This window comes from Equus asinus, chromosome 5 (assembly GCF_041296235.1).
Source record: "Equus asinus isolate D_3611 breed Donkey chromosome 5, EquAss-T2T_v2, whole genome shotgun sequence".
Lineage (NCBI taxonomy): Eukaryota > Metazoa > Chordata > Mammalia > Perissodactyla > Equidae > Equus > Equus asinus.
Genome location: NC_091794.1, coordinates 111,637,703 through 111,658,329, shown reverse-complemented (window position 1 = coordinate 111,658,329; position 20,627 = coordinate 111,637,703). Strand labels below are relative to the sequence as shown.

The following is a 20,627-nucleotide window of genomic DNA, read 5'->3' as shown; positions in this document are numbered from 1 at the left end:
CAATGGGCTCCCACTGGGAGGATGCCCAGTGCTGAGTGTGTCTGGGCTGGGGATGGGGGTACACGTCTCTCACCAGCCGTGGGGTAATGAGGGTGGATCCTCCCACGTCTGCAGACAACAAGAGAGCTGAATCTGTCAGGTAACAACCCGCCTCCTAGTAAAAGTCATGCATGAAATACCTGAGTGCAAAGCTCAGTTCTCGGAGGTGGGAATTCCCTGGAACCACGCTGGTCTCGGCGGGGGGGTAGGGGGACTGGGCCCCCTGGCTGGGCACCATGCGGTGAGCTTGCCCGTAGGCCACCCCTAACCCTCACGCAGGTGGACAGAGCCCAGGGCCAGAGACAGAGGCTCAGAGAACATCTCGGGCAGCTGGCTGCAGAGCCCCAGTGCCCAGCTGCCTTGCACAAGGGCCTCTGCCCACTGAGTCGAGGCCTGGAGCTCGGGGTGCAGGCACGGAGGCTCCCAGAGCTGAGCTGGGCGCCCCTCCGGCCAGGAGGCAGCCCCTGGAGGAGGCTGTACTGCTGAGGGTGGGGACCTGGGCCCGGCTTGGTGGTGATGCCGGGGGGCTTCTGAGTGCCTCGTCCTCCACCCCCATGGCCACTGGCACGTCCACGTCACTCAGGGAGAGCCTCAGGCTCGGGGGCAGTGGGCTCCAGGTTCCCAGGTCCGGCCTCGGTCAAGAAAGCAGTTGTGGAGTCGAATGTTCTCAGGATCCACCAGCCCTGTGGGCCTGACTCAGGATGCAGGCCCGGGTATCAAGGCTGGCACACAGGTGCCCCCCATCGCGCACTCTCCTGCAGGTGCCCACTGTGTTCGGTGCTCGCCCTGGCCGGCTCTTTCTCTGCTGATGGGTGCCTGTCCCCCACCCCCAGGCTCTGGGCACCCCCCGCTCCCGTTACTGTTGTGGGGCTCCAGTTTAAGAAAGCTGTTCCCTCAGGGACTGGAACAGGGGGGTCAAGGAAGGACCTGACGCCCCAGGCCCACCCTGGGGGTCCTGCGGGTGGAGCTCTCGCACTGGGTGGTAGCCTGGGTTCTGGTGGTCCCTGCAGACCCCTGGGGTCTCACACACACACAGGACCTCTAAAATAGGCCCCCTACCTCCTGCAAGAGGAGAGCTGAGAGAAGCCTGCCGGTCACTGGCCTCAGGACGTCTCCCCTGGCCCTGGAGGCCCCCGCTGTCCGCTGTCCGGGAGGAGCGTGGACAGGATGCAGCCCTCCATCACGAGCGGTCGCGGTGTCACGGCAGGCAGGGGGACCATGCCTCAGAGGCAGGAATGCTTCCCGCCCATCTCCCATCCCCGCGCTGGGCCTGGCTTTGGGCCACGGTGTCCTCTCTGAGTCTGGGTGTCTCCTGTGACAAGAGGAGGGCAGGGCTTTTCGAGGGAGCCCCTCCCAGCTCTGACGATGCGAGAAAAGGGGAGACGATGTGAGAAAAGGGGAGACAGCAGGCGTCGCCAGGCCGGCTCTCCTCCCTCCGCCACGCCTCCCCAGTGTCCCCTGCGGAGTCTGTGGGGCTCCCTCCCATTGGTCCTGCAAGGGTCTGAAACCTTCCTGCTGGTCCTGGCAGCCGGCGCCTCTCCCCTCTCTCCTTGAGCCCTTTCCCGCCTCTGCTGGCGCCTTTCTCTGACGACAGCTGTGGTGGGCAGGTGGGCCACGGGGGTGGGGGAGGGGGGGAGGGTGGTGGGAGGGCTGCAGCAGGCAGGGGTGGCAGGTGGGGCTGATCCACTCCCGCCCCCACCGCCCCCTCCTCAGGTGCCCACAGTGAACTGCACAGAGGGACAGACGCCTGGGGTTAGAAGCTGGCGACACCTGGGGCTCCAGACCCCTGTGGTCACCTAGGGCAGGCTTTCCGGCTGGGGAGGAGACATTTCTCCACAGGGCCAGGAGAAGGGAGGGCATGGTATATACACTCCCCAGAATAGGAATTATCAGAGAACGGGGCCAGCCCCCAGGAGGGGACGGGTGGGCAGAGGGAGGGAAAGGACCCTCCCTCCTTCCAAGGAGGGTCTGCAGCCCCTGGGAAGGTGGGAGTGGAGCTCAGGAGCAGGGAGTGGGCTCAGTCCCATGGTCAGCTCTGGGACCCCCAGCCCGCCCACCTCCAGGAGTGAGCCCCCACCAGCCCTTCCCTCCACAGGCGTCAGGGGGCAGGGCCTCTGGGGTGGACAGAGCGGAGCCCCAGCCAGCCACCAGGTCCCAGGACGGCCTCCGTGGGGTGGGACAGAGCCACCTGCCTATGGATGGTCGGGACGGGTGTGAGGAGTGTGGCCCTGAGCTGGCACATCGCGGGTGCCTTTCTGGGGCATCGTCCCTTCCTGTGCAGGTGGGAGAAAAGAAACGTCCCACCTGGTCCCTCCCACCACAAGTCCTGCGGAAGGTGGTCTGTGAGGTGCAATCCCCGTAAGTTAGTTAGAAGAACAGGTGCCCAGGGCCCCGTGGGGCTGCCTGGGAGGCCACCTGGAGGAAGCAGCAGGGCCGAGCGAGAAGGCCCAGTTCCTGGGGACAGAGGCCCCCGCGCCCCCGTCCCTGTCCCCCAGATGGCCGGGATTTTGGATAAGTGCACAGGAAGTGGGGGACGCTCTGGCACTTTTAGAGTTGGAACCCGGCTCTCAGTCACGCTGGGCATCCCAGCCTGGCTCAGGCTCATGAGGTGGGGACAGTGCAGGCTCTCAGGCCCAGGTGTCCCGAGCCTCTTCAGGGGGGCCCCACAGTGTGGGCGGGGCGTGACCCCTCTGCCCTGGACCCTCTGCCTTCAGTGCTTCCCCCGGGGCTCCTGAGAGGAGGCCTACCTGATTCTGCCTCCCGCTGGGCAGCTTCCAGACCGGGGCACACGTGTGGCCAGCTCCTCCTGGGGCCCAGCCTTGTGTCCTGCAGGCCTGAGCCCTGGAGCCCAGAGGGAGGGCAAGGCCACCCCTGGGCCATCTCTGGCCCCAGGTCCCACAGAGCCCTGGCCTCCTTCCTCCCAAGGCCTTTGCTTGATTCCCTATTCTCCTGGTGAATTAGCCGTTCCTATGTACCAGTCACCGCAAACTTGAAACAGCTCCCGGTTATTATCTCACGGTTCCTGTGGCTCAGGAGTCCTGATGTTTCCACTGGGTCCTCTGCTCAGGGTCTCACCAGGCTGCAGGCAAAGTGTCGGCCAGGACCACAGTCTTATCTGAGGCTGAGGGGCCTCTTCCAGGCTCTGTTCCTTGGCAGAATTCAGTTCCTTGCAGATGTAGAACTGAGATTTCTTCTTTCTTGGTGGCGGTTCACCGAGGGCCCACTGTTCTCAGCTCCTAGAGGCCACCCGCCATCCCCTGCCACGTGGCCCCTCCACAACCTGACAGTTTGCTCCTCAAGGCCATCAGGAGGGTGTCTCCCTGACCTCTTTGAAGGGCTCACCTAATTAGGCCAGGCCCACCTGGATAATCTCCCTTTAGATCAACTCAAAGTCAATTGGTTCATAACCTGTGACTACACAGGTGATGTCCTCACATTCGCAGCCCCGCCTACAGGAGGGGGTGTGCAGGGCATGTACCTGGGAAGCATCTTGGGATTGAGGCCCCATCCCTGGGTCTCTCCTTTGTGTTACCCTTTGCCCATCCTGGTGTCTTTCACCTCAAATTCTTCTTCCCTTTGCCCTCCCCTTTTGGCTATTTATAAAACTGGTTCAATTAAGAAGACGCCCAGCCTTCCACAGCCTCCCTGAGCCAGGCCCTATGCCCGGAGCTTCGGCTGGGGCTCTTTTCCAGCAGGTCCTCCCTTGACAGGCCAGGACACCCGGCTGCAGGACGTCGGGCACTTTGCCCACCTTCCCACAATGCCCTATGGGGGTGGGGGTTCAAACCCAGGCCCCCCTCCTCTCCAGCTGGCTCTCGTGTCCCTCCGTCCAGCCCTCCCGCCCATCCCAAGAGGCGCCCCACCCCAGGCCCTCTTTGTGCAAGGCCCAGCCACATCCTGCAGGAATCTCGCTGAACAGCAGACCCTCCGGGATGGGCGCGGGGGCTCCCTGCCCCAGGCCTTCCCTTCTGCGAGCGTCTTGGACAAGGAAGGCTCTCGGCCACTGCCTCTGGCCAGAACTCCCGACCTGGGCCCCGCTGCAGGCCCCCTTCCTGAACAGCTATGTGCCCCGCAGACCTCTCTTTTCCTCAATTATCTCATTGCGAGGGAGGGAGGCCTGTGCTTTGGGAACTACAGCCACCGCCATGCAGAGTCACGGGAGTCCAGCCCTGGTTGGCTGCGTGTGCCAGGTCATGCCTCTGGCTGCTCCCGCCAAGGTCCCTGGAGCCTGAGCTGGGGGCTCCCCACCCAGTGCCTCGGTGGGCAGCATCTGGCTGCCCGGCCCCACCCAGACTCCCCTTCCCATTAGCCGGAGGAGCAGGTGGCTGGAGCAGCGGCAGGCTCCGTGGTGGACAGCGGCCCAGCCTCCCTCTGCCTGACCCGGCTGCTCTCAGCTCCCCGGGGAGCCCGAAGGTGGTGGGAGACGTGGCAAGAGCAGGCTGAAGACGAGGACCTCGGTGACACCTTCCCGGCACCCTGGGCGCTAGTAAGCCTTTGTTGGGAGGCGGATGCAGCTGATTGGGGGGCAGGGGGGCGGTGCTTGGAAGCATCTTCGGCACGTCCACCTTCTCAGGATTTATTTGTGTGTAACTGATGCCCTGCCTGCCTCCACGGGCGATTCTGGCCTCTGCCAAGTCTGGCAAGGGCAACTTTGTGCCAAAGATGGTTAAATTAGAATGGAAATTCAGACGCCTCTGCAAAGGTGGTGGCAGTGGCCCTCGAAAAGGCCCGGGCTAGACGGGCCACCATCACAGGGACCCGGCGGTGTCGAGGGCTGTCGGTGCACTGTCATGGCTGGGGCCCCAGGAGTCTCCCTTCTGGGCCACGTCCTGTTTCTGGGGGCTCCACACCGGCAGGGACAAGGCTGGCGGCAGCAGGGCCTGGAGCGGCTGGCTCTGGGTTCTCTGACTCCATCTGCTGCTTTGGGTCACGCCTGGGCCGCTCGTTCTGTCACCAGACTCCCTGTGGGATCTAGGGGTGCCTCTCCTCCCCGATCAGCCCTTTGGGGTGGCCCTGGTGGACCACTTACCTTCCCCAGGCAGGAGGGAGATTCACTCCACCCTGGGCGCAGGGGCTGCGGCCACCATCTCTTCCCTTTGGGGGGGGCCCGGCCTTGCCTACTGAGGTCTCAAGGGCCCAGACTGGCCCCCTCATGCTCAGAGGTGGAAGCCTGTGGCCCCCGGGGCCTCCGGCGGGCAGTGGCTCAGGAGCAGCCTGGTGCGGCTTAATTATGGAGCCGGCCAGTGGCCCGGCGCGCTGCGCCCTCCCCTCGCAGCCTCCTTGGTGTGGTCCGACACAGCAGTGGGCAAGCTGGGGCCTGCCCTGGACTTGATGAATAGTCATGAGGAATAAAGGGGCGGGCCGCCAGTTTTGTTGTTGGATGCAGCTCGTTGACAGAACTAAGGGAGATGGAGAGATCGCAAATGCCAGCAGACAGCCCACATGTACCCGAGCATCCTCGCGCCCTCCTTCCCTAGCCGCGGCGCCTCTCTGCCTGGGCCCACCCTGCCAGGTGGCCACCTCCCTGACCCCTGACCCCCAGCCACCCAGACCCATGCCTTGCCCCGTGGCGCGCCAACTCCCCGGCGTGTGCAGACCCCCGCGCACCCACCATGCTGTACGTCAGTGACCCCATGCAGCCCTTCACCACGGTAGGTGTGCCCCATGTGCCCTTTGGATCTATTCGGGGACCCCGTCTCTGTCCTTCTTGGGGGCCTGGTTGGGGCTTTCATCATGGTGGAGGGGTCAGAGGGGCGTTCTCTTGTCTGTCCCCCTGGTGGGGCCCCTGCTGCTGGTTAGGGTGCTGCCATTCGGGGTGCACAGAGGCAGGCAGGAGGGGCTGAGGGGCTGGGAGGAGGTCCCAGTCATAGAGGCAGACACCTGCCTGTCCTGGAGAAGCTCTGAGGACCAGCGCCCACTGGCTAGGCAGGACCAACAGCCAGGGAGGGGCAGGGGTGTCTGGTCACGGCCGGGCGGCTGCCTCTCTCTCCATGTGGGGTTTCTGATGCTGCCTGGCTTTGGGCTGGTGGCTCTGTCCTAGGCTTGGTTCTTGAGCTGCCCTGCCCTCCTCCCAGCTATCAGGAGCTCAGTGTACCCCGGAGGTTATCTTTGCTCCCAGGGCTCTGGCTGTGAGGTTGACACCACCTGCTCCCAGGCCGCGAGCATCCTCACCTGGGAATCTGCTCACTTGGCAGCAGCGACAGGAGTGTTTCCCTGGCCGAGGGCCGGCTCAGTGCAGGTCTGAGCTCCAGGTCAGGGACTTGCAGCAGGCTGGCCTCGAGGTGGAGGTGTCCTGTTGCCCCTCACGGAGGGGCAGCCAGCCTGGCAGAGGCAAAGGAAGGGACTGCAGCTTGTGCTTGGCCCCTGTGGCCCGAGCCCTGGGGACCTGGGCTCATTTCCAGACTTGCCAGGTCCCCGAGGCCAGGCAGGCACCAGGCTGCTAATTGAGCAGGTCGAGGGTGGGGCGCAGGTGCTCCACGCAGGGCCCTTTCTGCTGCCAGGGAGGCAGATAGAGCGGGGGCCATTGGTACCGTGTGCCCTGTGGGAAACCCAGCAGTGGATGGAGGGACAGCATGGACAGTTGGACAGAGTCCAGGTGTCCCCAAGCTCTGCAGGCAGAGGACAGGATCTGTGGATGCCGAGCCACAGAGACCGGGGGGGTACAGTAGCCTCTGGAGACCTGCGGGCTCTCGGCAGTATGCATGCACAGGTGTGTTTAGGTGTGTGTACACACACGTGTGTTTATGTGCATGAGTGTGTCTTCAGCATGGACATGCATGTGAATGAGAATGTGTGTGTGTGGGTGTGTGCATTGTGTATTGGGACAGGTACATGACTGGTGGTGCCTGTGGGTGTGTGTTACCAGGCAAGGCCATGGGAAGAGTGACAGTGTGCATGTGGGCCAGGAGGGGTGAAGGACGTGGGAGACCCGTCTACGTGGCCTGACCCAGGCGCTGGCTCCTCGCACTCGAGTCTGGAAACTCCATGGCATCTCCACCCCCACGCCCCCACGAACTTTTTATCCGAAACTCAGCCCTGGGAAAGGAAGTGGCTGTCCCCGAGTGGGCCAGTGCTGGGGCGGGGAGGAGGCGTCCTTCCCCCTTATCCCTCTGTCTCTGACTCCTTCACCGATTCATTTATCCACCACACACATCATTGGGCTCACACGGCAGGCCGGGGTCCCGTGGGGAGCAGCCTCGTCCCCCAGACTCTCCGTGCAGGTGGAGTGTGAGCCAGGAGGGCTGTCTCGCTGCTGCAGGGGTGTCTGGTTGTCACTTGTGGAACCCAAGACGCAGCCAGAAGGCCCCGGGTCCTGGAGGCCGGTGTCCCTGCCCAGCCAGCCGTGCAGCCCTGAGGACTCGAGGGACTATGGTGTCGCCTTTTCTTGAATGAAGTGGGTGTCGCGGTCTAAGTCAGCCCCGGCTGAGCTCCGCAGCTTTGCGGCGCCTTTCCTGGGTTGAGGGTGGGGCAGAGACCTGCTTCCCTGAGCCCTGGAGCATCGCCTCCCACGTGAGCTGTGGGCAGCAGGGAGCCGCTGGCGTCCACCTGCTGCTGCCGCCTGGGCCCTGGGGACCAGCAGTGGCCAGCCCTGCCATTGCTAGGCTTCTCTGTGGACCAAGAATGACCGTGCCCCTTCGTTTGTCTGTTGGTTCGGTCAGCGTGTCTGTCAAGCAGCGCCAATGCCCCCCAGCCTGGCCCAGGGAGAAGGCAGAGCCTCTTCCCCAGCAGGTGGGCTGTGCTGTGTCGTGCTGATTTGTGAAAGTGTCTGTGTCCTGTTTCTGTCCCAGAAGGAGAGTATTCCAGACCCTTCCCACCGTATGCAAATGTTATGGGTCTGTCGCCTTCATTGTTGCTGAGTGCCCGCTGGGCCGCCTGGCCAGGAAGGAAGCGTGGGGCTGCAGGTGCTGTTGGAGCACCTGGCCGGGCTTCCTGCACGACCACCTTGCTGAGCCCCGGTTCCTAGCTGAGAGCAGGATAGTGCTACCCACGATGCCTGCTGGATGCCTGCTCCGCCGGTGCTGAGCTGGGGCTCGGGGGGCCAGGCGGCTCTGATCCTGCTGGCTTAGCTGCACTCTGGGTTTGCTTTGCCGACTGTCCTTCCCCGTGAGGGCTGAACACCCACCCGCTTACTGGGGTCCTTCAGCTGCCGCCAAAGCAGGGCTCAGGGAGCATGGGGACCAGGCGCTGACTGCACAGGAAGGAGCCAAGGATGCGCTCAAGGGGCCCTTCTCAGATGACAAGCCCTCTCAGATCTGGCTTGGCCCCTGGGTCTCCCCAACTTTTCCCTGTCAGAAACCTCGCGATTTCCTCTGTACCACTCTTTCGGGTGAGTGGCTTGTGACCCCACCCAGCCTCCTCTGGGCCGTTATTTCACTGTTCGTCAGTCAAAAGATCAACAAGGGCAGCATCAGACATCTCTGGCTCTTCCTGCGTCCATCTCTGTTGATGGGGGCCCGGCCTGTCTGGGCTGCAGGGTCCTCACGAGCCGGATCCAGAGCGACTGGGCCTGCGTGGTGTGTGCTGTGCGAACTCGGTCACCTCTGTGCCAGAGCAGCGTGGCTCAGGGTCACCCTCTGGTCCTACGGACAGTGCAGCCTCTGGGCAGGAAGCGCCCCAGGTGGGAAAAGCCAATCAGAGCATCAAGATATATTTACTAAGCACCTATTACCTACAAGGGTATACAGAGCTGCAAGGGACCTGATCTCACAGGGTTCCACACGGGCCTCTGCTGCAGTGCTGAGAGCAGACCACAGGAGGGCAGGGCCGAGGCTGGGAGCCGACTGGAGGCTCCCGGAATAATCCAGGGAGAGCCGCTGGCACCTCGGGCCAGGTGGGAACAGGGGAGGTGGAAACGGCGGTTCTGGATGGGATTTGCTGATGGGCTGGGTGTGAGGCTAGGGGTGACCTGAGGTTTGGATCTAGGTGATTGGGTGAAGGGAGGGGCCATTTATTCAGATGGGCAACTGCGGAAGGGGGATTTGGAGTGAAAAGTAAGTGTTCTGCTTCAACTGTGCTGTGTGTGAGATGCTCATCAGCCATGCGCAGGTGAGAAGGAGCAGCGGGCAGGGAGGAGAGGAGGAGTGAGAGGAAGAGGAGAAGAGAGGAGGGGAGGGGAGGGGAGGGAGGGAGAGCAGGTGAGTGTGGAGTTCCTGAAGTCACTCACGTGAGGGAGGGAGGGGGCGGGAGGGGATGTCCGGGTGAAGCAGGATGGGCCTGAGGAGCATCCTGGAGCAGAGGCATCAGGGAGGTGGTGGGACGCAGGCAGATTAGACTTTGAAGATGACCTTCGGAGTAAGGGCAGGAGAAGAATCAAAGAAAATGTCGAGGTTTTGATTTGAGCCTTGCAGGTGGGAGGGCGGGGTGGGGAGTCTGGGCCATGTTGGCTGGACCCAAGCGGCCACTTGGACACTCTGCGGCAGGTGTCAGGCGGGCAGGAGGGCGTGGGTGGAGATGACCAGGGGAGAGTCCCGGCATGGGGGTTATGGTCAGGGTTGGGCGGGGGCTGCATGGAGGGACAGTAACCGGAGAGGAGACAGCAGGCCTGGGGCCTGACACCCGCCTCCCTGAGGCGGAAATGAACAGAGGGAGAGACACCGCACAGGAGAGGAGGGGGCAGCTTGGAAAGCCAGGGGAGGGTGTGGAGGAGACAGGGAGGGGCAGTGGGGGATCCCGCCTGAGAGGTGGGAGGCGGCGAGGACAGAAAAGAGACGGGGACCACTGGGACCCCTGCAGGAGAGGACAGAGCTGAACTGAGAGTGGCCGAGGGAGACTGGGCTTAGGAATGAGGGGGGCGTCACAAGGCACCCCAACCATGGGCTGCGAGGGCGTGAGGCTCTCCAGGGCCTGGGGAGGGACTGACTGTTCAGAAGGGAGAAAGCAGAGCCTGAGTTGGAGGGATAGAGGGGACCCCATTCACCGGGCTCGCTGCACCTGCTCAGGCTCCTGCCCGCTCAGCCAGGTTCCGCGTCTACCCCGTAGTCCCAGGGCCCGCCCAGCCTGCCCCGAGGGCCAGCCGCCTCTCCCCATCCCCACGTGGATGTCTGGTGGGACCTCAGCTTACCAGCCCGAGCGGAGCTCCCACCTTCCCCGTGGGGGATGCATCCCATCCCAGCTGGTGGGAAATCCCCTCTTCCTCCATGAGGCCGAACCCTGGAGCTATTCTTGACGCCCCCTTCCTGCAGCACCCAACACCCCAATTATTATGGAGCTGTCAGTGTGACCTCCGAATGTACCAGGCCCCCATGCTGCCCCGACACAACCACAGGTCTCTCCATCACGGCCTTTGACTCGGGCCAGAGGGACCCCTGTCTGAGTGACATCCGTCCTCGGCTCACCCTCCATGGGCTCCTGCCTCTTTCCCCTCCCGTGGGGAGGGCCATGCTCCTCTGACCAGAGTCCTGCACTCGCCCTGCCCCTGGCCCTTGCTTCAGCTGCAGGCCGTCTGCCCGCTGCTCTTCCCCGCCTGTCCAGGACCCTGTGGCATCGTTCCCTTCCTGCGGGGCTCTGCTAAGTGCTGCCTTTGCCTGTGGAGCCCCCTGGCCTGGGCGCCCCTGCCCACCTGCCTGTTTTGAAGCTCCGAGCCCCCTACTCGCTCGCTTCCTGGTTTGTTTGCTGGGAGATGAGCTCGGGGAGGGCGTGGGCCTCTGCATCCTGCCTCTCCCAGTGCCTGGGACGGTGTTGAAGGAATGTGCCACCCTCACCTGCCAGGAAGCTGGTCCTGGTCACTGAGCTGGTGGGAGGGGCTGTCCCCACCAGAGCCCTGAACTGGGGAGGGAATGAGTGAACCAGGGCTCAACGACTCCCCGAGTGAGTGCGTGGCTCCCTCCGCCTGGACTGCCCTCCCCCCAGCTCTCTGCTGTTCCTCTGTCTTTGGGCCCCCCCCCGCCCCGCCCCCGCTGTCGCTCGGAGGGCCATCCACAGTGGCACACCCGTGACACCTGCCTTGCCCTCCCTGTGACCTTCGTTGCACTGGTCACAATCCAAATTCTCCTGTTCGTTCTTGTTCTCCCCAACTAGGGAGGGCAGCGACCCTGCCACGATACCTGGTGTGTGTGGGTGGGCCTGATTAGCATCTGTAGGACAGACAGACAGAGGATGCATAGATGCACACAGGATGTCAGGGCCGACACCTGGGCCAGGCTCTTGGGCTGCAGGCGGGTCCACTGCCTCCAGCGGTGCTCAGGGAGGAGGGGGAGCAGTACAAGAACGCCCCACCTTCATTCCAGGCTCCTGGCATCCTAGGAGGTCGGGCCTGGACTGGGTCCATTTCCTGTGGGTTAAATAAAGTCTGTGCCTCCTGTGGGCCACCTGGCTGCTCACGGGCAGTTCCGCAGAGCCTGGCAGGCTGCAGCCCAGAGACCCCACGGGCCCCGCGGATGCTCCATGGTCCAGGCTGCCCACCCGCGCATGTCCCAGCAGCACTGTCTGCAGGTGGAGGCGGCTCTGGGCCTCACGGTCCTGCAGACACACGCCTCGGCAGCCGAGCGGGGCTTCTGGGGGCACGTTTCTCCGGCGTGAGGTGTGGAAAGTTCCATATGGCCCTGGCGTAGGATTGGGCAAGGCCTTGCCCCAGCCCTGTGAGAGGAGAGAGTGTGTGTGCATATTTTCAGGAGGAGAGGGAGCCTTTCCCCCCCAAACACAAGTCGAATCTTGTTGGCATTTCCATCCGTTTAATCACAGACTCCAGGAGATAGTGTGGGAAATACCAGCGGGATGGAGGTCTTGAACCGAATGGGATGGGTTCGCTCCACACTGCAGCCCGGCGTGCATGTCAGTCGCTCACCTCTGGGTGAGGTTGCACCCAAGCCCAGACACGCCTGCAAGAGAAGATCAGGGAGTTGGAAGTTTCAGACTCTATAAAAAAATGCCTGGTCTTGGTATTCTCCTGGGAGCATGAGGGCACAGGGGGTCAGAGCAGACACCTGCCTGGGGGTAGAGAGAGAGAGACCCCAGGGAGAGGGTGCCTGGCTAGCCCTCCCCACGACGCTCCAGGCAGACTCCTCTGAGATCAGTCCCCAGGGCCTCAAAGCCGGGGCTAGTGCCCGCCCTGGACCACACAGTAGCGACAGTGGTGATAACACAGATGGGTGTCTGCCCCCTCAGAGCTCCTCTTCCAGTGGGGGGAGTCCAGTGAAGAGCAAGGTAGAACAAGGTAGCAACAAGGTAGAAGCCAGGGGCTGGGGCGCTGGGTACCGGCAGTGGGGAGTGCTGGGCTGGGCCTCACCCCAGGGGGTGAAGGAGGCAGCTCAGCAGAGATCTAGGGAGGTGTGTGTCTGGGCCCAGCAGTGTCCCTGTGCTGGTCACTACGGAGGCCCTTGCCGTCAGCCCCTCTCCGATTCGGACCCACACTCTGGTCCCATGAGGAAGCCACTGCCGACACTCTTTACCCGGTTTTCCAGAGAGGGGACCACATGGCCAGGCCGTAGTGAAGCTGAGGCTCGGACCCCAGCCTCCTGATTCCCCTGCCAAGCCCAGGGCCTCGTGACGTGTTTCCCACAATACAACCTTGCCGACCTGACCTGGGAGGGACAGATCTGAGCACCGTGCCTTTTGGGCTCAGCTCCAGCCCCTGGCCAGGAGGGGCCAGCCAGGCCAGGCTGCTGGAGGGGGCATCCAGGGAGGTGGGCTCTGAGCAGGCCTGGAGGCTGGGGGCAGAGTCTAGCTGGGGGGTGGGGAGGGGCTGGGGGGAGTGAGGGGAAGGCCTGGGCACCTATCATGTCAAAGGCTGCAGGGCGTGGCGGTTCCCCAGGAGAGGCCTTGTCCTGGGCCAGTGGCGGGTGCGTACAGGCTGGCTTTGGAGGGGAGCCTCGAAGACTGATTACTTGGGGCTGTGAAGGGAGAGGTGTTTGTGGGGCAGAGAGGGAGGGAGGGAGGGAGGAGAGAAGGAGGCAAGGAGGGATTTTCACTGTGAAGCCTCGGGCCCCCATGGGTCACCACCTTCCCCCTCTAGGAAGGTCACTGGCAGATTTTCCTGGGAGATGCTTTCGCGCCCCTGGTTTTCTTCGGAAAGGTTTTGGAGATGTCCTCACTCCCCATCGTCCCTCCCGCGTCTGGGGAAGGGCTGGAGGACTCTGATCTGACCAACTCAGCAGCCAGGCCTCCCCTTCTGGGCCCTCCGGGTCTTGGGAGGGGTGCTGTGTGAGACTATGTCATCCTGACCAGACCTTGAAAGAACAGTATAAACCTTACAAGCCTGAAACCTCCATTTCTGCCATAAACACAAATGAATGCAGGAGGAGCGAGCTGGCCTGCCTGTGGTTTATAAAAGACACAGACTTTAAAAAACAATTTATTTTCCATCTACACCCCAAAATCATTTGAGATGGTTTGCAAATTTTAAATGATAAACACATAAAGTAGGATTTGTATAAAATGGCGAAATCCAGCTTACAATGAAAGGACCGACACCCTGGAGCGGGAAGGGCTGTATTCCCGGAGAATTCACCAGTGGGTGATCTGGTGTGGGGAGGTCAGAAACAGGTGCAGGGGAGACGCCCGCCTGCCCTCAAGGAGAGCTGGCCTGGCCCTGGGTCACTGGCCGGGCTTGGGCCTGGCTGGCCTGGATGATGGTCGGTGCACTTTGTGGCCACTCCCACCAGGGGCTCCTGGAAGGGTTGCCGTGGGCTGGAGCTGCCTTTGAGCACAAAGTGTGCACAGAGCAGGAGTGGGCGTGGTGGGCCTGCAGGAGTGCCGGGGTCTGTTTGTGAGTTCCAGGGTCTGTTTCATTCAACCCGGTTTCTGAGGGTCCAGTCCGGCACCAAGTGTGACGTGACAGGTGGGAACTGACCTCCCTGGGGCATGAGGGTCTCCTGGTTACCCCATCCCTGTGCCTGGTGCTGGGCGACCATGCCCTGAGTGAGTGAATGAGGGTCTGGGTGCCCCCTCTGCTCCTCAGCGTGGCCAGCCCGGCCTCAGTTTCCTCATCTGCAGCTCTTGTCTTGTTGGGCTTTTCTGCGGATGAGGATCCCTATGGCTGTTCTCCAAGTGTGCCTTGACTTCATCCCCACTTTGCAGAGGAGAAAACTGAGGCCTCAGGAGGTGGAATCATGCTCTGGGTCAATAGTGGGGCTGGGACTCGGCCCCTGGGTCTCCTGCCTTCAATGCCCTGCTCTGCCCTCCTGGACCGGGGAGGGCCCTCCTTCCCAATCTCCTCCTGCCCCCAGGACACGTCCTTGTGGGTGCTGCCCACCCTGGACCTGGATGGGCAGAGAGGCCTGCTTCTGAGAGTGGTGGGGTGGGCAGTAGGATGCCCAGGAGAGCCCCCTGTCCTGGGACAGCCAGCCAGGGCCTCCATCTCCTGCCACCTCTGGGGATCCCCACCCAGCTTGGCTGACAAAGGGCACTGGAGGCTTGGGCTGGGATGCCCAGCCTGTGGAGCAGGGGCCGCAGGGCAGGGCTGAGTTCAGGCTCCCGGGCAGGCAGACCAGTGGGCAGGCAGGACCCTCAGCTGCCTCGAGGGTATGGCACAGGGCCTGGCCCTGGATCTGGGAACCTGGTTCGCATGCAGCCTCTGCACCCCTAGCCCCTATTCTTTGCTAAGGTCACATCCCGGCATGCCTCCCCAGGGTGGGGCCTGGGGAGGACCAAAGGCAACAAGGTCTGGGAATGGGGCTGGAACCTCCCATTTTTGAGCCAGCACACCACCTGCTGTCCCCAGCTCGCTATCCCCAGCCAGGTGCTAACCATGAGCACATGTGTGCCTGGAAGGCCCACAGCAGATCTGCAGGGACTGGAGAGGAGGCCCCCCCAAGGCTGAGGATGTGGTGGGGTGGGGTGGGGTGGGAGCTAGAACTGGATCCCACCCAGGCTGGCCCCCTCTGGCCTCTCCCTGCCTCGGAGAATCCTCAATGCCTTGGGACTCCAGGAGTCCTGGGCAGAGGCTGGCTACCTTCCCAGAGGAGTGGGTGCCCAGACACAGTTTAGGACATCCTTCCAGGGACAGGACCTCTGCTTACTCCCTCCCCATCCGGCAGCCTCCTCCCTCTGCAGACAGATGGGTGGCCACAGCCTGAGGTCTAAGCATCCTTGTCTGTGTTCTGGGCCCTGTGTGTGAGCACGCATGTGCACGTGGCCTTGAGGGACACAGCCCATGTGTGCCCTTGCCTGACAGAGCAGAAATAGGCCACCGTGGGATTCTGGTCCAAGAAGCGCTGACCTAGAAGCAAGCCTGGCTACCCTGTGGCAACTGAGATGTGGACCAGGGAGCACGGTGCACAGACTGCCCACGCCCTGAGGGCAGGTCTGACACCCTCCGCCCCTGCCCAGCATCCACATGGGCAGAGAGCCTCAGAATGCATGTTTGCGGAGCAAATGCACAGGGATGGTCGTGGAGGGGCCTGCCTGGTCCTCGTGGGAGAGGTTCCCAGGGCACCGTCCTGCTCTGCTGGACACACTGAAGATCTGAGAGGGGTGCGCTCTCCCAGGCTGGCCCCAACCCCCTTCCAGAGCTCCAGCCCCCGCCCAGCAGGCCTTGGGTGGGGCCTCAGAAACAGGCCCATCGGATACCTGGACGCTGGAGGCGAGGCCACCCGCTGGCTCCCTCACTCTCGCTGGCTCGCTGGGCCCTCCTTGGGTCGGGCCCAGGAGCCCTGCACGTGCATGTAGACACATGTGGGCTGCCTCAGGCCGGGCGTGTCCTAATTAGCCCACTCTCTTGGGAGTTCTTATTGAAAGCAAAACAAACCAAAAATGTCCTGGTTTTGCCCAGGTTCCTCCCTGCTGCCAAGTGGGTCTCGCCTTGGCTTCCGGGGCCGCTGGTTCTGGAGGAATCCCCCCTAAGGCTTCCGTGCAGCCGTGTTGGGCCTCTGACATGAGCCTGGCCTCTGCCCGGGGTCCAGCCTGCCTTGGTCGCAGGTGAGGCAGCTGGCAAAGCTCCCCAGCCGTTTGAGGAAAGAAATGCAAAGGACTTTCCCAGGGTCAGGAAGGAGGGCCCCTGGGGAGCCACACAGTGACCCCACACTTCCTCATCAGTGGGGTCCCCTGCTGCACTCAGAGCCACAGTGTGGGAAGCAGACGGGAGGGAAACTCTGCCGTCTCCTGGGGAAGCGAGACCAGAGAAGGGGCAGTCCCAACGGCGTCCACTCAGACAGCGTCCCCTGGGCATGAGCCGCTATGGTCCGGCTCCCTGGGGAAGAGGGAGCTTCAGAGGCACTGAAGTGGAAAACGCCACCGAGCCTGACATCTCAGAGGGCCAGCAGGAGGAGGGTCCGCAGAGGAGAGCGTGGACCCTCCCCCCTCACTGGCTCCCTCCGAGGGCAGGGGCGGACACTCTGTGTTGAGAGGCTGCAGGTCGTAGAGCGGCTTCTTCGCATGTCGTTAGGACCCTGGCCCACACAGGCCCTGCCCGCTGGAGGCCCCGGTTCCCTCCTGCTATGGCTGCTGGGCCCAGAGATCCTATCGGCCCTGCTCCTTTTGGTTCAGTGACTAATTCCCTGGCACCTGCCTCCGATGGTAAAGAATGTGGACAAGTTAAAATCTGAACAGTGTTGTCGTGGGGCTGCTTCCTGCGCCTCCTGAACAGGGAGGCAGGAGCTGTCTGTCCCACTGGCCTGGGCCGTCCTCCTGTCGGGGATGGAGCGGGGAGGGCATACCTGGAACCCCGCCTGGGCTGTCCTCGATTTTGAGGCCAGGATGGAGGCAAGCTCCCTGCAGCCCTCGGGCAGGCAGCTCAGGGCCCAACCTGGAGAGGGACTCTGGGCAGTGGGCAGGCTGGGTCCCCCTCCCCACCCCAGGGCGCACCAGGCTCTCAGCCTCTGCCGGCGGGAGGGGCAGGCTCACGTCTGGACCACATTCCTGGGCATCCGTTATACTGGGGGAGCTGTCCTGCTGCCGGGCACACCTGCCTTCATCATTCATTCATTCATTCATTCATTCATTTGTTCGTCTGCTGGTCTCCTTGTGCAGCAAACCTCTTGGGTGACCACTCCGTAATGAGAATCCCATGACACCCTGCAAAGGGAGCGCTAATTATAATAAGACGGTAATCGCAGCTGCGAGTCCTTCTTGGCCCGGTGGACACTGATTGAGGGTCCAGTCCGGTGGCGTCCAGGAGAATGGAATTTGAGCCACATATGCAATTTTGCGTTTTCTAGTAGCCACGTTAAAAAAGATGAAAAGAAGCCCGTGGGAGTAATGTAGTAATTTATTTTATTTATCCCAAACTGTGCTTGTTTCAGTACATAATCACGATGAAATTGCGAATGAGATTCTATTTTAGGATCTTCTCTTGGCCCTGAGTCTTTGGAATCGGGGAGCCTTGCCGCCCACAGCACGGCTCAGCTTGCACTCGCCACGTTCCACATCTGTGGCCACTGGCTGCCGTATCGGACGGTTCCACGCGTAGGGGCGCATCCCTAACCCATAGGACGCCTGTCCTTGTAGGGCCCGCAGTCCAGCCTGGGAGACTGAAACTGCGGGCTCACACAGCATGCACCCTCGGGAGCAGCGCTGATGGTCCAGGGGGCGTGAGAAAGCACTTGGGGGTCCCCCTCCCAGCCCCGCCCCCCACCCGGCCCAGGGATGGCTTGTTCTGTCTCCTTATCTTCTCGGGGCTGCGGCTGTGCCTTCCCACCTCCCTTCACTTCCCACCTCCCTTCACAACAGCCTGGGGCCAGGAGAGATGAGGGTGTCCCTTTCTTGTTTTATTTTAAACATGTAGCTTTACAGACTTCTCATTTACATACCACACAACTCACCTATTTTAGGTGTATGGTTCAGCGGTTTTTACACTAAATTCGCAGATAGATGCACCCGTCATCACCGTCAAGTTTAGAACAGTTCTGTTGCCTTAAAGGAAACCCTGCATCCCTCAGCTCTCGGCCTCCAGCCCCCTGGCCCCAGGGCCACCCGTGTCCGTCTGTCCCTGTGTCTCTAATTCTCGGGACTCTTGTAGAAATGGAGCCGCATGATGAGGAAGCTCTCGCATCAGCTTCTCTCACTCAGCACGTCCTCGCGTTTCCCCCAGGTTGTAGCGCATATCAGGATTTCATTTCTTGTGGCGGAGTAATGAGCTCCCGCTGTAAGGACTGCAGTGTGTTCCTGCCCTCCCGTCTGACACGGGAGGGACAGCTCTGACCACTGACATCTGTGCGAGTGGCAGTTAACGTCTGGGGCTGGAGCAGGGAGGAAAGCTCCAGGAGCGCAGGGCTGTGGCGTCGGTGAGGACCCGCCGCCTGTCACCTGTCGCCTCCCTCCCTCTCGGCCCGTCCCCTGTGCTGAGCTTCTCCCAGGCTGGGCAGCCTTCAGCAGAGGATTGTCCCTACTGAGAATCCCCCTCCTCAGGCCGGGAGGGGGCTGGGGCGCTCTGAGGACCCTTGTCACGGACACACCAGGAATGTGTGCCCTCAGTGTGCTGAGCTGGAGGGGGCCCAACCCCTCGGATAGAGACCAAGACTGGGGTGCGAAAGAGGCTGAGCCGGGGTCACCCGTGGTCCTGGGAGAGACCCGGGAATGTGCTGTTTTGCTTTTCCAACCTGGAGGAGGCAGGCTGGTGGCGGGGAGGGCGGTGCCCCGCTGAAGAGTGTGCAGGGCAAGGGACCCTGGTCTCGCGGCCGCCCGCCTCTGCCCTGTGTGGGGACCTGGGCCTTCTGCCCACCAGATAGAAGCCCCCAGTTCACCATCCCACCTGGGGTTCCCAGGGCCTCTGCCCCTTGGATGGTTGGTCTCCTGTGTCGTCTGCCAGACCCACCATAATACCCTGGACAAAGTCACTCCTCACCCTGTGCCTCAGTTTCCTCACCTGTAGACCGAGGATAATAGCACCTCGGGCCTGTGGAGCGGATTTTTTTGGGTGTGTATGCGGAAGACTGGCCCAGAGCTAACATCTGTGGCCATCTTCCTCTATTTTATGTGGGTCGCTGCCGCAGCATGGCTTGACAAGCGGTGCTAGGTCCATGTCTGGGGTCGGAGCCTGTCAACCCCGGCCGCTGAAGCACAGTACGAACTTAACCACTACGCCACAGGGGCCAGCCCCCCTGTGGAGCAGATTAAATTAAACCTCGGAGCCGTCCTGGCACCGAGAAAGAGCCGTTTAAGCATTTGCGGTTAGAGGCCTTTCTGGCCAATGTCAGCTGTTCTGTTACCCTCTGAACCCGAACCTGCCTCCCACCTGAAGCCTCCAGACTGGGGAGGGGTCTCCCTGGCGGGCCCTGCAGGTGGGATCTGATCTGCCCTGGGTCAGAGGTATGAGGCCAGCACCCTTCCCTCCCTCGCTGGGGCCTCCCTTAACTCCTGGAGGGGGCTGATCCATCTCGGGGTCCCAGGGCCCCACAGAGGGTGACCCAGGGGACACACCCACACTGGACAGCTCAGAGTTTCTATTCCTTCGGTGTGTGGCCCTGGGGGAGGGGCCGGGTTGCCAGGGCCCGTGCCTGGGGTAGGGGCAGAGAGTGTGGACCACACAGAACTCTTCCAGCAGGAGGGAAATGTGTGGGGTGGAGGAGGAGGCGGGCAGCACTCTGATGCAGATGGCGGCAGCCCTATTGAAGGGGCCCTTTGAAAGCCACTGACCTTCGGCACCCACCCCCACCCCACCACCTAGAGGGCCAGACCTACGGGCCAGATCTGGTCCCCCACGGCCTCCTGGGCATCCTCTGCACCAGAGCCCAGGGTGAACCCACTGCCCGGCTCCCTGGGGCTGGGGTCTCCCCACTTTGAGTGGTAATGGGGAGACTGGAGGCAAGGATGTCCAGGCTCCGATGCTGCCCCTGCAGAATGCAGTCGGAGCCCAGGAGAGTGTCCAGGGGCTGGGAGCTGCCCGCCCCCACAGGCAGCTCCCTCCAGGTGTGCTTGGTGGAGCCCCAGAAACCCTGGCACCAGGGAGCTTGATGGAGAGGGGAGGGCGAGGTGAATGTCAGTTTATCCCAACACAAGTAGTGACCTGTCGGGTGGGGGGGCACCGAGGGAATATTTGGGATGACTGAGCCGCTGGCCCTTTAAGGCTCCTGTAACAGGACACCTCCCGCCCGGCGCTTCCACTCTCCAGCCTGACTGTGTGTCTCCCCCTCCCTCCTCCCCCTTCCCGCGCCAGTCCCAGTTCAATTTGCTGAGCAGCACCATGGACCAGATGAGCAGCCGCGCGGCCTCGGCCAGCCCCTACACCCCGGAGCACGCCGCCAGCGTGCCCACCCACTCACCCTACGCGCAGCCCAGCTCCACCTTCGACACCATGTCGCCGGCGCCGGTCATCCCCTCCAACACCGACTACCCGGGCCCCCACCACTTTGATGTCACCTTCCAGCAGTCGAGCACGGCCAAGTCGGCCACCTGGACGGTGAGTTGCACCCCTGCTCCCAGCGGGCATCTGTGGGGCACAGGGTGTGGCGAGCGTGGCCGGGTCCCGGGCACCGAAGGTGGGTGGAGCGTGCCCAGCTGTCCGCACAGTGTTCCCGCCTGGCCTGGGAGGCCGGCCGGGAGGAGTGTCGGGCAGGAGGCGGGTCTTGGGGCTGGGCAGTCTGGGCGTACCCACTCCTCAGACCATGGCCAGAGCCGGCCGGCCAGCCTCCCTCAGGCCCCAGAGGGGATGGGCGTGGCCCCCCAGCGAGGTCCGTGGGGCAGAGGCAGACCGTCCTCCCCAAGTTTGTCTGGCTGAC

The 20,627-nt window shown here is 62.6% G+C and overlaps 1 protein-coding gene across 8 annotated transcripts in view; it reads left to right on the top strand.

Annotated features, from left to right (window-relative positions):
* Positions 1 to 20,627, top strand: part of TP73 (tumor protein p73) — a 66,909-nt gene that overhangs the window by 24,867 nt on the left and 21,415 nt on the right. For 7 of the 8 annotated variants that reach the window (XM_044769537.2, XM_070511262.1, XM_014862332.3 and 4 more), the window contains one exon: positions 20,066 to 20,308. In XM_044769537.2, the coding sequence (XP_044625472.2) occupies positions 20,066 to 20,308 (243 nt within the window). Of the gene's footprint in view, positions 1 to 5,444; positions 5,691 to 20,065; positions 20,309 to 20,627 lie in introns of those variants that run through there. The other variant, XM_070511264.1, reaches the window with a different exon arrangement.